The sequence below is a fragment of the Carya illinoinensis genome, chromosome 13, assembly GCF_018687715.1.
Source record: "Carya illinoinensis cultivar Pawnee chromosome 13, C.illinoinensisPawnee_v1, whole genome shotgun sequence".
NCBI lineage: Eukaryota > Viridiplantae > Streptophyta > Magnoliopsida > Fagales > Juglandaceae > Carya > Carya illinoinensis.
In genome coordinates, this window is record NC_056764.1 from 1,795,172 (window position 1) to 1,809,509 (window position 14,338).

The 14,338-nt window shown below is 33.2% G+C and overlaps 1 protein-coding gene across 3 annotated transcripts in view; it reads left to right on the forward strand.

Moving 5' to 3' along the window:
• LOC122291555 (exportin-7) overlaps nucleotides 1-8,936 on the forward strand; it is a 29,303-nt gene extending 20,367 nt beyond the window's left edge. For 2 of the 3 annotated variants that reach the window (XM_043099332.1, XM_043099333.1), the window contains exons 16-29: nucleotides 193-297; nucleotides 376-480; nucleotides 563-615; nucleotides 737-800; nucleotides 912-1,046; nucleotides 1,504-1,616; nucleotides 1,695-1,788; nucleotides 2,089-2,308; nucleotides 4,179-4,309; nucleotides 5,112-5,258; nucleotides 5,441-5,569; nucleotides 7,344-7,442; nucleotides 8,073-8,111; nucleotides 8,276-8,936. In XM_043099332.1, the coding sequence (XP_042955266.1) occupies nucleotides 193-297; nucleotides 376-480; nucleotides 563-615; nucleotides 737-800; nucleotides 912-1,046; nucleotides 1,504-1,616; nucleotides 1,695-1,788; nucleotides 2,089-2,308; nucleotides 4,179-4,309; nucleotides 5,112-5,258; nucleotides 5,441-5,569; nucleotides 7,344-7,442; nucleotides 8,073-8,111; nucleotides 8,276-8,413 (1,572 nt within the window). In that variant the 3' untranslated portion in view covers nucleotides 8,414-8,936. The remainder of the gene's footprint in view (nucleotides 1-192; nucleotides 298-375; nucleotides 481-562; nucleotides 616-736; nucleotides 801-911; nucleotides 1,047-1,503; nucleotides 1,617-1,694; nucleotides 1,789-2,088; nucleotides 2,309-4,178; nucleotides 4,310-5,111; nucleotides 5,259-5,440; nucleotides 5,570-7,343; nucleotides 7,443-8,072; nucleotides 8,112-8,275) is intronic. The other variant, XM_043099334.1, reaches the window with a different exon arrangement.
• The last annotated feature ends 5,402 nt before the right edge of the window (nucleotides 8,937-14,338 follow it).

Here is a 14,338-nt window from a genome sequence, read left to right on the forward strand (position 1 = left end):
TCTCTCTCTCTCTCTCTCTCTCTCTCTCTCTCTCTCTCTCTCTCTCCTTTAAAGACAACTGAACATAAATCTTTCCAAAATATCATTAGGAGTTATTTTGATTTTCTTTCAAATATTAGTGAAAAATGAAAATGCCATTTAACATTCTTTTAGTGATTCAAATTATTGATTCCACATCTTGGCACATGGCAGAGATATGGTGAAATAAGCAAGCAGAGACTTGATCGAGCAATTCTTACCTTCTTTCAACATTTCCGAAAGTCTTACGTAGGTGATCAGGCCATGCATTCATCGAAGGTAATAATTTTCTCTTCCTATTCTTTGTTAAGTTTTGTTGCTGCCTATGTTTTGAGGCTCTCTGTTTTTTTGTTGCAGCAGTTATATGCCCGGTTGTCTGAGCTTCTTGGACTCCATGATCATCTACTGCTATTGAATGTAATTGTTGGGAAGATAGCTACAAACCTCAAGTGTTATACAGAGGTGAAAGCTCTTTTTTGTCTTCCATGTGTTGATTATATTTTTCTTTGGTAGTGTGTTATAGTTGTTTTTATGCATAATTTAGAGTGAAGAGGTGATTGATCACACATTGGGCTTGTTCTTGGAGCTGGCATCTGGGTAAGTATTATTACTTACGTATTTCAGTGATACTTAACTGTTTTTTGGGTAAAAATTATTATTACGATTTTTGCCAATGAAAATTCCTTTGTGGACCACTGTGGTGCTTTTTCGGTTGCAGATACATGACTGGGAAGCTGCTTTTGAAATTAGATACTGTCAAATTCATAGTTGCAAATCACACTGTAATTCCAGCTCTGAACTTTCCTGATCCATTTCCACTTTTTATTTGAGTGTCTATGAAACTAATCCTCATGCTTATTATAATGATTAATTTCTCACATTCCTAATTTCAGAGGGAGCACTTTCCATTTTTAGAAGAATATAGATGCTCACGCAGCAGAACAACTTTCTATTACACCATCGGCTGTTTAATATTTATGGAGGACAGCCCTGTGAAATTCAAGTCATCAATGGATCCACTTTTGCAAGTATTTTCTCTGCCCCCCTCTGTCTAGTTATATGTATATGTGTATATTGCACGCTCAACATGTCAAAAAGGGTTGCTCCGGTAGCCTATTTTTTGACAGTGCTTCAGTTATGCTTGATCCTGTTGTTTATGGCACTTAATACATGCTTTTGTCTGCGTTAGTTAATTGAAGCTGCAATTATTTTTTAAATGAGATGTGTAACCTTTGTCTCTTTAATATTTTTATGGCTCTTGTACCATTAATTTTTTTTACCATCATTAATATTAATGCTAAGTTGTATTGTTAATTAATATCTATTTCATGTTCATTTATGATCATAAAAATGTTGTTCTTGCATAAAAATAGTAAACAGTCAGAGTAGTTATATTTTTATTGAATGGATGGCATGCCAATTTAATTTTTCCTCTTTCTTTTAGTTTCAGATTTTTTTGCTGATTGAATATTTATGTTCTTTTAGGTTTTCATCAGTTTAGAATCGACCCCTGATTCACTTTTCAGTACTGATGCTGTAAAGTATGCATTAATTGGCCTAATGAGGGATCTCAGAGGAATTGCAATGGCGACAAATAGGTAAGTATATGCAAAATTTCTGGATTTGGTTATTGAACATTAAACTATAATAATGTTACTGCTTTTGATATTTTACAGTCGCAGAACTTATGGGCTTCTGTTTGATTGGCTATATCCTGCACACATGCCACTACTCTTGAAAGGCATCTCACACTGGAGTGATACACCAGAGGTAGGGAAACATGGTTAGATTCTGCCTATATATAGGCTTTTCAACAGTGTTCACGTATACTGTAGTCAACCCTAGAAAGCATTTATACTCTCAGCGCTGGAATCCATATTTATCAACATAAAACTTACCTATAAAAAAATTGATCAACTTAAAATAAGCCTTAATCCCAATTTACCTGTCTTTCAACAGTGTCCATGTATTGAAAACTGGTTGGCTCTTTATCTTTTTCTCTTCCCCCTCAACAGGGTCTTTTTTTTTTGATAAGCAACAGGGTCTTTTTCAATTCACTTGATAATGCAGGTTACGACACCTTTGTTGAAATTCATGGCTGAATTTGTGTTAAACAAAGCCCAGCGTCTGACTTTCGACTCTTCCTCTCCAAACGGCATACTTCTTTTCCGTGAAGTCAGTAAATTAATTGTTGCTTATGGGTCAAGGATTTTATCTCTTCCAAATGCTGCTGATATATATGCCTTTAAATACAAGGGTATATGGATTTGTTTAAACATTATCTCAAGAGGTAACAACAACAACCTTTGTTTACTTCAGCTGTTCGGTGGGTTTACTCAGTGAGATTATTTTTTTATTAGCATTTAGCCAGTGTGATATTGAAGTCTAATATGACCCGTTTTTTGTTCTAGTGCTGGTATTATTTGGTACCTTTTATTTTTAATCAAATATGAACATAATCAAAAGCTATAATACTATGAGTATCCCTATTTTTTCGATTACATTTGTTCTCAACTATATTATAGATCATATATTTGTTGTATATTTTTTGAATTTTTGCTCAGCATATTTTGGTGTGTTCGTGTGATGTTCCATCTTTTTAAGTTTAATTTCCAAAGCTCTCTTTTTCTTTTTCTTTTTCTAAAATTTAAAGCTATTTATAAAACATGCATGCCTCTAAAGTATTTTGTAGTTTTATTAACTTTTGGAAAAAAAAAAAAAAAAAAAAAAAAAAAAAAATCTAATGCAAAACAGAGGTACTGTAGAAAAATTGTGACAGAAGAAGCAAGAAAATGATATAACAGTCTTTTTTTTTTTTTTTTTTGATAAATAAACAAATTTTATTGATCAAAACGGATGGCAAAAGCCAGAATTACAACTCTGATGTCCTAACTAGGTAGGCACATTAGAGACAAGAAAATCATGAAGGCCATGCCATTAATGTCCACAGCAATAGCCCAACTACAGAGTTCTAAAAAATGATATAACAGTTAATATGACTAAAGAAGTCTCAGATGAAGATACAACTTGCAATACCACTGAAAAAAGTCACTCCACGTTGCACTTGCATCTCACAGCAACAAAAAAGATCAACTGCCCCCCCACTCCTCTTTCAAATACAACACCAATCATCACCACATTATGTCTCTTAAAACTTTCCTTGTAAGAATCTTTCCCAACAAGGCTGTCCAGGAAAGGAACGTAGCTCCCGTTGAAACCTTTGTCCGCGAAATATTCTTCCAACGAAAGGGTTGTTTATTATGAGATGCTAGGATACCATAGAAGGAACGAACACTTGACATCCCTGAACAACCTTCTTTTGGATGGGGCACATTGGATTTTGACTCCGCCTTTTCTTTTAGAAGGAACTAATTATTCTAAGTGCACCAGGTGTAATGCTAAACATGATGAGTAATATCATCTATAATATTTTCAATTCTTACATGACTTTACTTTGTTGTTACAGTTTTATTACAATTTCTTTGAACATTATGAGTAAGATGAATTTTGAAGATCATTATTCTCATCAATAAAATTTCTACTTACCTATACAAAGAAAAAGATCGTTATTATCTCTCTTTATAAGTAAAAGAGAGTTTATTAATACTATCATCCTTATTATGAGTAATCATTATTATGATGATAATTACTAATTATCAATGTAAAATCCCTTGTTCCACTACTTGAGAGTTTTGATTAGCAGATACATGGATCAATCCATCCTTTTAAGATTCCTATTTTGGTCATGATGCTCTCTTCCAGATTCTTTGCCTTGTGTATCCGGTTACTTGTGTTTCCAATATCATTCTTTTAATCGATAACTGTTGTTATCCTCTGTGAATTCAAGAATTCATCTAGTAGTCAGTTATGGCATTAGTTTATTACTAATATGTACAATGTTATCTTTTGAACTTTTTTTATATAAAGTTTTGAATACCTTTTCAGTTTAAACTAATTCCATAATCTTTTAGATGTCAGTTAGACATAATCTTTTCCCCCCTTCCTATATATGGCACAATATGGATGATGCTAGTAACAGCCAGTACTATAGTGGCTTTGGTGCTTATATATCATGTATTTCAAATACTCATTGAATACGGCGTTTCTTATGAAAAACGTATGTTGTAAACTGAATCTAGTGTCTCACCTTCAAATGACAGCCCTTGCTGGAAATTATGTCAACTTTGGTGTGTTTGAGCTATATGGGGATAGAGCGCTCTCTGATGCCCTTGATGTTGCTCTAAAGATGACACTATCAATTCCTTTGGCTGATATATTGGCCTTCCGTAAGGTATGTGAACTTTTTTCTCTAAAGGCTTAGTAATCAATTGGTTTTATGATCAAGATCTCCTAGAGCATCTACTAGTTTAAAAAAAAAAAAAAAGATTCTCAATCCGAACTTCAGGGTTTAGATTGAGAGAAAAATAGACATGGAGGGAGCCTTATAGCATTAATGTCTATATCTGTTTCTAGTTCTTAATTAGGTGTTTTTTCTTATACATCTGTGGACTTGGGCTATGCCTCTTATTATTATTATTATTATTATCAATACTTGTTTACCAATAAAGAAAAAATTTAAAAGTTGAGCATTTAATTTTACCTGAGAAACATGCAAATTGTAAGAGTCAGTTCAAGTGCTAAATACTCAAATATTTTAAGTTTTTCCTGCCTTAAAACTGAACTGATTTTAAAAATAAAAAATAGAATCAGTTCCTATAGTTTTTGCCCTTTCAACTTTTTTATATCTTGTCTCATCTGAAAAAGGTAGTCCGCAAGTTTTTGATGCTGGAATATTTTTCCAAGTTTTAAGTTTGGCCTTGAGTACGAACTTCATTAATCATGTGCATAATGAATTATGTGAAGCAAATTGGTCGATTTTGGAAATATTTTATTTGTTCCTCATATTCTGTCAAGTTTGTGTTCTGTCCTTTCAATGTCAGTTGTTGAGTTTATAGTTGGGTTCTAGACTAGTGATCCATAAAAAAAATGTTGGGTCCTAGAGTTGTGATACCATTTATTATTTTATGGATTATTTTCTCTCCAACAATGTTTTCTCACATTTGAGCAATTTTCTGAACTTTTTTTTTTGGCAGCTAACAAGGGCCTATTTTGCATTCTTGGAGGTTCTTTTCAACAGCCACATTGTATTTATATTGAACTTGGATACAAACACTTTTATGCATATTGTAGGTTCTCTTGAATCTGGTCTTAAAGGGTTGGATACAAATATCTCATCACAGGTGTGTTTCGTGCCTCTTATCATATGGATGGGTATTATTAACATTGAAATATATTAAACATCATGCATGAGCATGTGCTTTAAGCTGATATTTCTCGTCTAGATTGGACACCGTAGTGTGTATCTATATTTTTTTTTTAAAATTTCCCATTGATGTCCAAAACTCTGAACTTCTCTTTCCAGTGTGCATCTGCTGTTGATAATCTGGCTGCATTCTATTTCAACAATATCACTATGGGGGAGGCACCTACTTCACCTGCTGCAATAAATCTTGCTCGGCACATTGCAGATGGCCCCAATTTGTTTCCAGGAGTAAGGATGACAACGATTGATGGGTTATAATTTGCAGTTTGTGCTTAAAAATATGACAATTTGTGTTTCTTTTGGTCTAGTAATTTTCATGCTGTCCCCTTTCCCCGTCAAATTTTTTATGCCTAAAATTATCCTCTCACGTACTTCTTAATATTAAATTCTATAAATGAACTAAAAAAAAAAAAATTGTTGCCATAAATCTTCGTTAGCTGGGGATTAATTGTTTGGCATGCATAACTTTTTGTAGTAGCACTTTTAATTCCTTATTTTGCACCTTGCGTAGGGTTCATTTTTTTTTTTTTTTTTTTGATGTTGGGGAACCTCTCCAAGGCAGGGCCCTTTGGACCCACCCCTGCAGAATAAACCCCGGTCCCATGCACCGCACCCTCGGAAGTTTCCCTACACGGAACTGGTTAAATCGCTGGCTTTTCACCAGGGGGTGTGGCCCCAAAGGGTTGTTTGCACCCATGAGGTGTTGAACCTTGGACCTTCAAGGAAATGAGACCCCAAGACCAAGGCCTTCACCACTTGGGCCAACCCCTTGGGGTTACCTTGCGTAGGGTTCATGAATTTGAAAACCTGGGTTATTTCATCGAATTATATAGCACCAAAGTTTTCCATCAATTTAATTTCATATGAATGCGCATCAGTTCATTTAAGTGAAATGGGGGCATCACCCGGAGCTAATCCTACATAAGTGGGGTCCTTGATGATTTCTAAAAGTATCAACCTTTCTTTTCTAACATCATGAATTCTGAATGTTTGGTGTTGAAGAAGACTAGAATACTGGAGAGTAATGAATGCAAAATAGGTATTAACAAAGTGAGAACATGCTAGAAACTTTGTGTTATGGCAGGTCACTATGCTGTTTTACTGATCCTACCTGATTTATTCTGACCCGAGCCAAACTAATAGATTCAGATAGATGTATGTCATTTGGCTGAAGCAATGAACTTCCAACCTAACCTGAAAACTATAATAAATAATCCTAAAGTAAAATACATGTCCATCCTCCAACTTAGATGATAACACTTTGTACCCCAAATTACCAAAACCGAATAATTGGAAGCTGGCTTAAAATCAGGGCAATAGAACTCTAGCAAAGTAGGAGAATCTAGAGTTCTTAAAAAAACATTTAGATAACTAGAGGGGGCATTTCACTTCGGATGAAGTGGATATCATAGGCAGCATCTACTAGTGGTTTCTTGTGATAAAGGTTTCCTCTTCACATTCTGGCGGCCCTGAACTACTCTTTGTTTTTTTTATTTACCCTCGATTTCAGCCCTCATGCTTTCAGAACCTCATCACTGCTAGGGTAACCTCACCATACAAGATGTGGCTGCATTTTGTTAATCAAGTTTGTGGGCCTTTCACTGTCAACTATGATGAGGACTATAAAGTTATGGTGCTGGAGTCTATTTCTTGATCATTATGGTTATAATGATGCGTTGTTATAAAAAAAATGATTAGAATGTGCTTAGTCATTTCTTCTGTATACTTTCATTCACTTCAATAAAATCTACTTCTTACTTATAAAAAAAAAGTTATAAAAAAATGATGCATTTATATGTTATACCAGTTCCTTTGTCGTGAATTTCATTGTATATTTGATTCTATGTATGATGTATTTGTATATGCATGCCTGTGTTGTGTATGTGTATATATATCTTTGTCTATATCGGTGTTTTTATTTACGTCTCTGTATGCTCATTTGGGCTCTTTTAGATTGTTTTTAACAACTTTCTGTTTTTTGTTTTTTCCTATAAATATAAAGATACTGAAGACGCTCTTTGAGATAGTTTTATTCGAGGATTGTGGCAACCAGTGGAGTCTTAGCAGACCGATGTTGAGCTTAATACTTATCAGTGAGCAGGTGATGCTTCATAATTTAGAGCTTAATACCTGAACTAGCATGAGGTTTAAGTCAAACTGGTGTGACTCTGCCATGGTTATACCATTGACAACTTTCCAGAGATTAACTCTCTGTGATACTCGTGATTGGACTAACTTCATAAACTTCCGTTAAACATCAATCAGATGTCATTTACTATCTAATCCATAAAGTTATGCATTTGTATATCTTTTTTAATTCTCTGAAGCTATAATTTAGAACTTTTTGTAGATGAGATAGCTCTTACGATAAATTGCTCTTTTCTACAGTAAACTCTAGAATGAATGGATGATAATTTACTGTGGAAAAGTGCAATTTACCATAGCTTTTAAATTTTTATCATTAACCCCTGGTGAGCATGAAAGGTGTGGAAAAAGTTCTTTCCTATAAAAAATGAAGTTTTCTGATGACAAGGAATTGAATGTTGTAACTATAAACCTTCTTGTTGAATCTGCTATGCAGCATGACCTGGAAAGGTTTAAACATCTGATAACTATGTTTACTGGAAATTTTACATGCCCCATTTCGATTAGATTGTTTGTGTTAATCCATATGGATTTAATTCAAAAGTTTTGATTGTGTTTATTTCTGACTTAACATTCACTTTTGCAGATATTCACTGATTTGAAAGCTCAGATTTTGGCTTCACAGGTTAGTATCATCTCTTCAATGTCTTCTGAAGGTTATCAACCTCTAGTTGAGTGTTTTCTAGTTGCATATCACTAGGTATTACAAGAAGTATACTTCTGATGGTTAAAAATTATCCCTCCGTTAACACTTAATATATATATATATTTTTTTGCATGATCTTGCAGCCAGCAGATCAACATCAGCGGCTTTCCTTGTGTTTTGACAAGTTAATGGCAGATGTTACTCGGAGCTTGGATTCCAAAAATAGGGATAAATTCACCCAGAATCTTACCATATTCAGGCATGAGTTTCGGATAAAATAACTCAAATCTCTGTGAAGCGGATACTTGTTTGGAAATCGAATTATGTATGCAGAAGATGTTTGTCCGAAGAACCCCACTAGTCTCTTCTGTAAACATGGCATATCTGCTCATTAGACAAGGGTGTTGTTTCACATGGGTTTCTCTTAATCTAAACGAAAAAGAAGCAGATTCTATGATGTTCATCGGATTGTGGAGTGGGAAAAGTTTGATATGAATCTTTGTGGTGTTACTGTATAGTTTAAATAGACGTCCTTGAATAGGGGAGATTATAATCTGATCAGCATGGATGTTGTCGCATTAAGTGGAGGATTTCTCAAAGGTCGGTATAGACGCTAGGGGTTGGCGGGTTACGTTTGGTGTTGGGTTGGCTGATGATGGTCGCAGCAGAAAATCAATTCTTTTTTAGGACAAAGAAAGATGTACATCATTAATTCTTCAAGTTTTTAATGTTTCTGTATACTAGTCTGTTGTATTCTTTGTACTGTTGATAATAGAAGCAAAAAGAAAATTTACTTTATTGAAATCATTTTCTTCGCTTGTTTAACTTACATAGAAATTGTACCTCAAACTTGTATAAACTAATTTACATACTATGATGAAAGATGAGTTTCTAAAGATCATTTGATATAAAGTTTAAATTGTGAACAAAGAAATTGCTAAAAGTCTCATTGTGAAAATTATTTTTCGGACTGTCATTAGAAATCTAAAAGAGAGGATAAGTTGTGTTTTTAAAATTTTATCCAACAAATTATAAAAGTTGTCTTTGAAATGAGCTTAAGCGGCTAAAGTGAGAGAGTGATAGATAACAAATGTCATCTAAAAACTGATCTTCATAAATAGAAATTAAGTGAGTGTTCATGAAAGAGATCGGAGTGATCAAATTTTGATCTAGCAAGAGGCTGAATTAATTGATTTGTAATAGAGCAACGAAAGAGGTTGCAACATAACTATTTGTAGTTAAAAGAATGGTGCTACCAGAACCGACGGTTCGGACCGATCATACAGCTTTTATTATTATTTTTTTCTTTTACACATTTCTAAACATTTTAAAATGTGTTTTTTTTTAAAAAAAAAAAAAATTACAAACTCACTAAAATTTACTTCCTTAACTAGTAAAAAGCATGTCCCAACCAAAGATAACATGATAGATTTAATCCAAAACAAAACCAACACAAGAATTGCATGCAAAACCAACACAAGAATTGCATGAAAAAAACTAGAGGTGGTTAGAGAAATGAGAAAACTTAAAATATAAGGACTTTGAAAGTATAACATATATAATCATGACCTATAAATGAACATCGATTTTCAATGGAAATAATTAATATGTATGCTAGCAAAAAAGAAAAATGCACTTCATACAAATAAAAACTTCTTTAATTAAGACAATATTGTTGTAATTAAGATAACGCGTGTGGTCTTGTTTAAACATTGAACCAATGCATTGAGTCATTGTTGATCAAGTACATTTCCCTACAGGTTTCAGATCTCTCTTCACAATTTGCAAAACACCAATTTTTTTTCCCATTAACGCAAGCTTTGAATAGTAACATAATTTTTAAATGTTCTTGTTCAATACTATTGGATAGCCTTCTCACTTGAAACCAATTTGCACTGTTGTTTCTTGAGGATATATATAATAAAAAATCACATACCTTTTCAGATTTCACTTGAGCCGCAAATGAGGACCACTCGATCTAGGATCTCTTTGACTAGCTACCAGCACAAAGTGATAAGAAAGACTTCAATGAGAGAGGCTTTCGGACGAAGAGAGTGGATGGTGGAAAATAAATTAATGCAGCCTGCCCCCAAATTCTTGTTACGTGGAAAATAAATCCCTTTGATTACCACAGAACGTACTAAGAATGAGAGAGGATTTCGAAGAGAGAGGATTTCAGAAAGATGAATGCTACACATCATCCCACATCACACATTTTATATATTAAAATATTATTTTTTATTTTTTATTTCATTTTATTCTTATTAAATGCAGCCATGCCCCCAAATTTTTCTTACGGACAACGCTATCTCTCTGTAGGCTAGTTTATTCTAGATGATTTATCAAATTTGATGGAAAATCTAGATATTTTTATGTTATATTATTCAATATATAATGTTTATAATTGAGATTTTAAATAATTTTTTTTTATGCTTAATAAAGTTTAGAGAATAAAACCTTCTAACTATTTTTCATATAAATCAAATCTTAATTATTTTTTTCATATAATGTCAGCAGCTCAATCAACTGCTCCAGTCTCGACTGGGTCAATGGCTCCAATCTCGACTCGGTCAACGACTCTAGTCTCAACTCAGCTAAGATATCGACTTCAAGAGGGCTCAAAGATTGGCTTAACTCACGGCTCATGACTCGACTTGAAGACTTGAGATTCAGGTTTGGCTCGGTCAACGGCTCCAATCCTCCTACCATGATTTGATAAAGTTTCTCGATTCTCAAGCCTTCCAAGATGATTATAATATGCAAGTGTGGTTGTTAAGCCGAGCATTTGTCTATTAATCGTCTTCTCAATGCGAAAAAAAAAAAAAAATTCTTTTTGTGACATGACTTGGCCCTTGATACCACTGTAGAAAAATAGAGAAATAAAATGGATAAAATTGAATGTAAAATTATCAAAATTGGGACACTTCTGTAAGGACATTTGTCCCATAAGTTGGTGATGGACAAAATGAATTATGTGAGTTAAATTGTGTACCAATAATTCTTATTTATAGGCCATTATGCACCAACTGGCAAATAGCACAACCATTGAGCAACCTTTTGATTAAATCAAAATGTTGTATTTTTTAACACTTTATTAGTTACATAACTTAAAAGGTTGTATCTCTTGATACTTTTTTAAACATCACCTCTTATGGAACTATCACCATGGAGAGTGTCATTCCAAGGGATACACCGATGGATAATTACATCCCTTAGAATTATATATGTCAAGTGAGAGTAAAAGAAGAGTAATGATAAGTTACTGCTCTCTTATCATTTATTTATTATTTTAATGTATTTGAAATTTTTATTATTATTTTAACTATTTTTTTTATATCCTTAATTATTAACAAAATTTAAAAACATAGAACTTTATTAATAATTATTTTCTTAACTATTAAGTAAAAATAAAAACTTAAAAATAATACAAAGTAGTTAACTTATCATTTACCGCGAGAGAAATTCAGAAAGGGTGTGCGATGTCCCGATGATACCGGAAAAAAATATGCAGCCTCTGAGGTTGCTGCGGCGTTGCCTGCTTCCTAATTTGTTTAGTACTTCTACTTCACGGACTACGCTCTCTCTCTTTAGGCTAGTTACATAACGGACAACGCTATCTCTCTATTGGCTAGTTTATTCTAGTTCACTTGTCAAATTTGATATAAAATTTAAATATTTTTATGTTATATTAAATATATAATATTATAATTGAACTTTTTAATATTTTTTAATAAAATCTAGAGAATATAACATTCTAACTATTTTCCATATAAATCAAATTTTAATTATTTTCTTTTATATTTTTATTTTGAATTCCATAGTAAAAATCTAATATTATATAACAAAAAAATTTAAAATTTATATTAATAAATTTATTATTTTTCTTAAACTTAATTTTAATGAAACTACATTCTTAAAAATAGATAATATGTAAAAATTATACAAAATCTTAAAAAAAAAAAATAGAGAGAGACACTTAAGTTTATTAAAATATTAAAAAATCTTGGGTAGCATTCACAAATTATAAATCTTTCGGATCATTTTCTATAGAATTATGATATAATAAATATTTTAATTTTTTAAAAAGTTTTGGGACGCGAACTCCCAGAGAGCCAGATTAGGTCGGGCGGTCCTCTAGTGCCTTGGACTTGGGGTGGGTGACGTGCAGACCTCCCATATGATGTGTGACCTCCAATGAAATATGAATCTTCCGTGTTGTTTCCGGACGATCTCTTTGGGGTATTTGACCGTATTTCCCAACTTCGAGTCGAGGTGGCAATGGCAAGCCGTCCAGCCACTAAGAATCCACTTGCCCCCACTTCGGAAATCGCGCTCGGGGGGTAGAATCGATATTGAACAAAATCATTTTCCAACTTATAAACTATAAATAGTAAAGAGCTCGAACTGGTCTTCACCCTATCTTTCTTCTTTTTCATTCAGATTCAGTCAGTCATATATGATTAAAGGGTTTTCTACCTAAACAAACCGCTGGAGAAAGAAAATTGAGGCGAGAGATCAGCTTGGAGGGCTTCAGAGATCAGGTTGGTTCCATGGGAAACGTCAGATTTGGAGTAGGCGCAGCAAAATTGGCGAAGGGAAAGAAAAGTGAGTATCATGTCCGCCAATGCTGGTGTCCTAGCCGTCGTCCGAGGTTGTCGATCTCATCATCGATTCTCAACTCTCTGTCTCTCTCTGAAACCTAGGATCGATCTCTTTGGGGCTTTCCTCCTTTCATCATTGTTTGAAGTACCATTTACTACAAAAAATAAAAGCCGATATTTGTAACTAATATTAAAATAAATTGTTTTATTTTTGCGTTAAATATGTTATTTTAGTGTTTTAGGAATATAATTATATTTTTTTACATCTTTCTCCTTTAATCCTTTAATCTCAAACCTCTCTCTTACTCTCCTATGTTTGGCTCTCTACCTATTCCTTTCAAAAGTTTTTTTAAAATATTCAGATTTTAATCTGAGTATAAATATTCAAATAGAAAAAAGAACAATAAAAAACAACAAGTACAAAACGAAAAAAAAAAAAACTTCTACAAAGAAAAATACTCAGATTGTTTAAATATGTCGATATTAAAAAAAAATTATATCAAAATACATGATTTTGATTTATCATCCAGTATCTCAAAAAAATCTCAAATCTTATGTGTTCTATAACTGTGATAATAGTATTTATTGTAGTGACAATAAAACTATTTTTATTTGTCTATATTATTCTAATATATCTTAACTTTAATTTTAAACTAATATTTTTATTTTATTTTCTAATGTATCTAAATATATAATTATTATACTTACTGACTTATCATTATTCAAAAATATTTGATAAAGTTTGTTTTTTAATCTTTATGTATTAAATTATTTATTAATCAATTTTTTTTTAAAAAAATGTCATATTATTTTAAAAAAAATCTATTTAACTCAACTAAGGAAGTGTTTTGCACGCGCTCTGATATAATATATATATATATATATATATATGTATATATATTCAGCTCAACGGTATCACGGTATCATAATTATGTTTTTGGTAATTTGTGGCAGTGAGAACGGTGGGTGCATTAACTTTTCGGAAACGGGGCATCTCCTTTTCGCATGTTTGATGTCGACAACGATTGGTTTTCTCCAAGTAAAGGCTGTATTTGCCGCTCATTCTAAGAACTTGTGGGTATCCTTGACTGCCATGTTCATCTACTACTTGTCGTTTGCAGCCAAGGAGAAGATTCTTTGGACTAATAATCAGGAATCAAGACACTTCCAATTACTATTTGACCGTTTCATTAACTTCTGGGGAGCACTAGCATCTATCTCACTGGTTATGGTCTTTCTGCCACCCTTACCGTCGTGGATATTTCTTCCCATCTCGGCTTTTCTGCTTACTATAGTTGCACGCCTCTCTTTGATTACCCAGGCAGCTTGCTGGGTAGTGCGTAAAATTTCCATGTTCTTCGTGCGGATACATGGGCATGCAGGCGGGGAGGGGGGGCAGAGATGTTTTGCCTAGCTAATAATTCCAGAAAGACTTGCGCTACATCGTCCCTAGTAATAGTTCCGGGTTTTCTTTTTCTGGCCAAGATCTACTTTGTTACACGTTCGGATTGGATGAGGTCCCTAGTAATAATTTATGCTGTCGGAATCTTTGGAGTATGTATTGGGTCATCGTCCTTCTTGTTGTATCTGTTATTGTTTGTATTA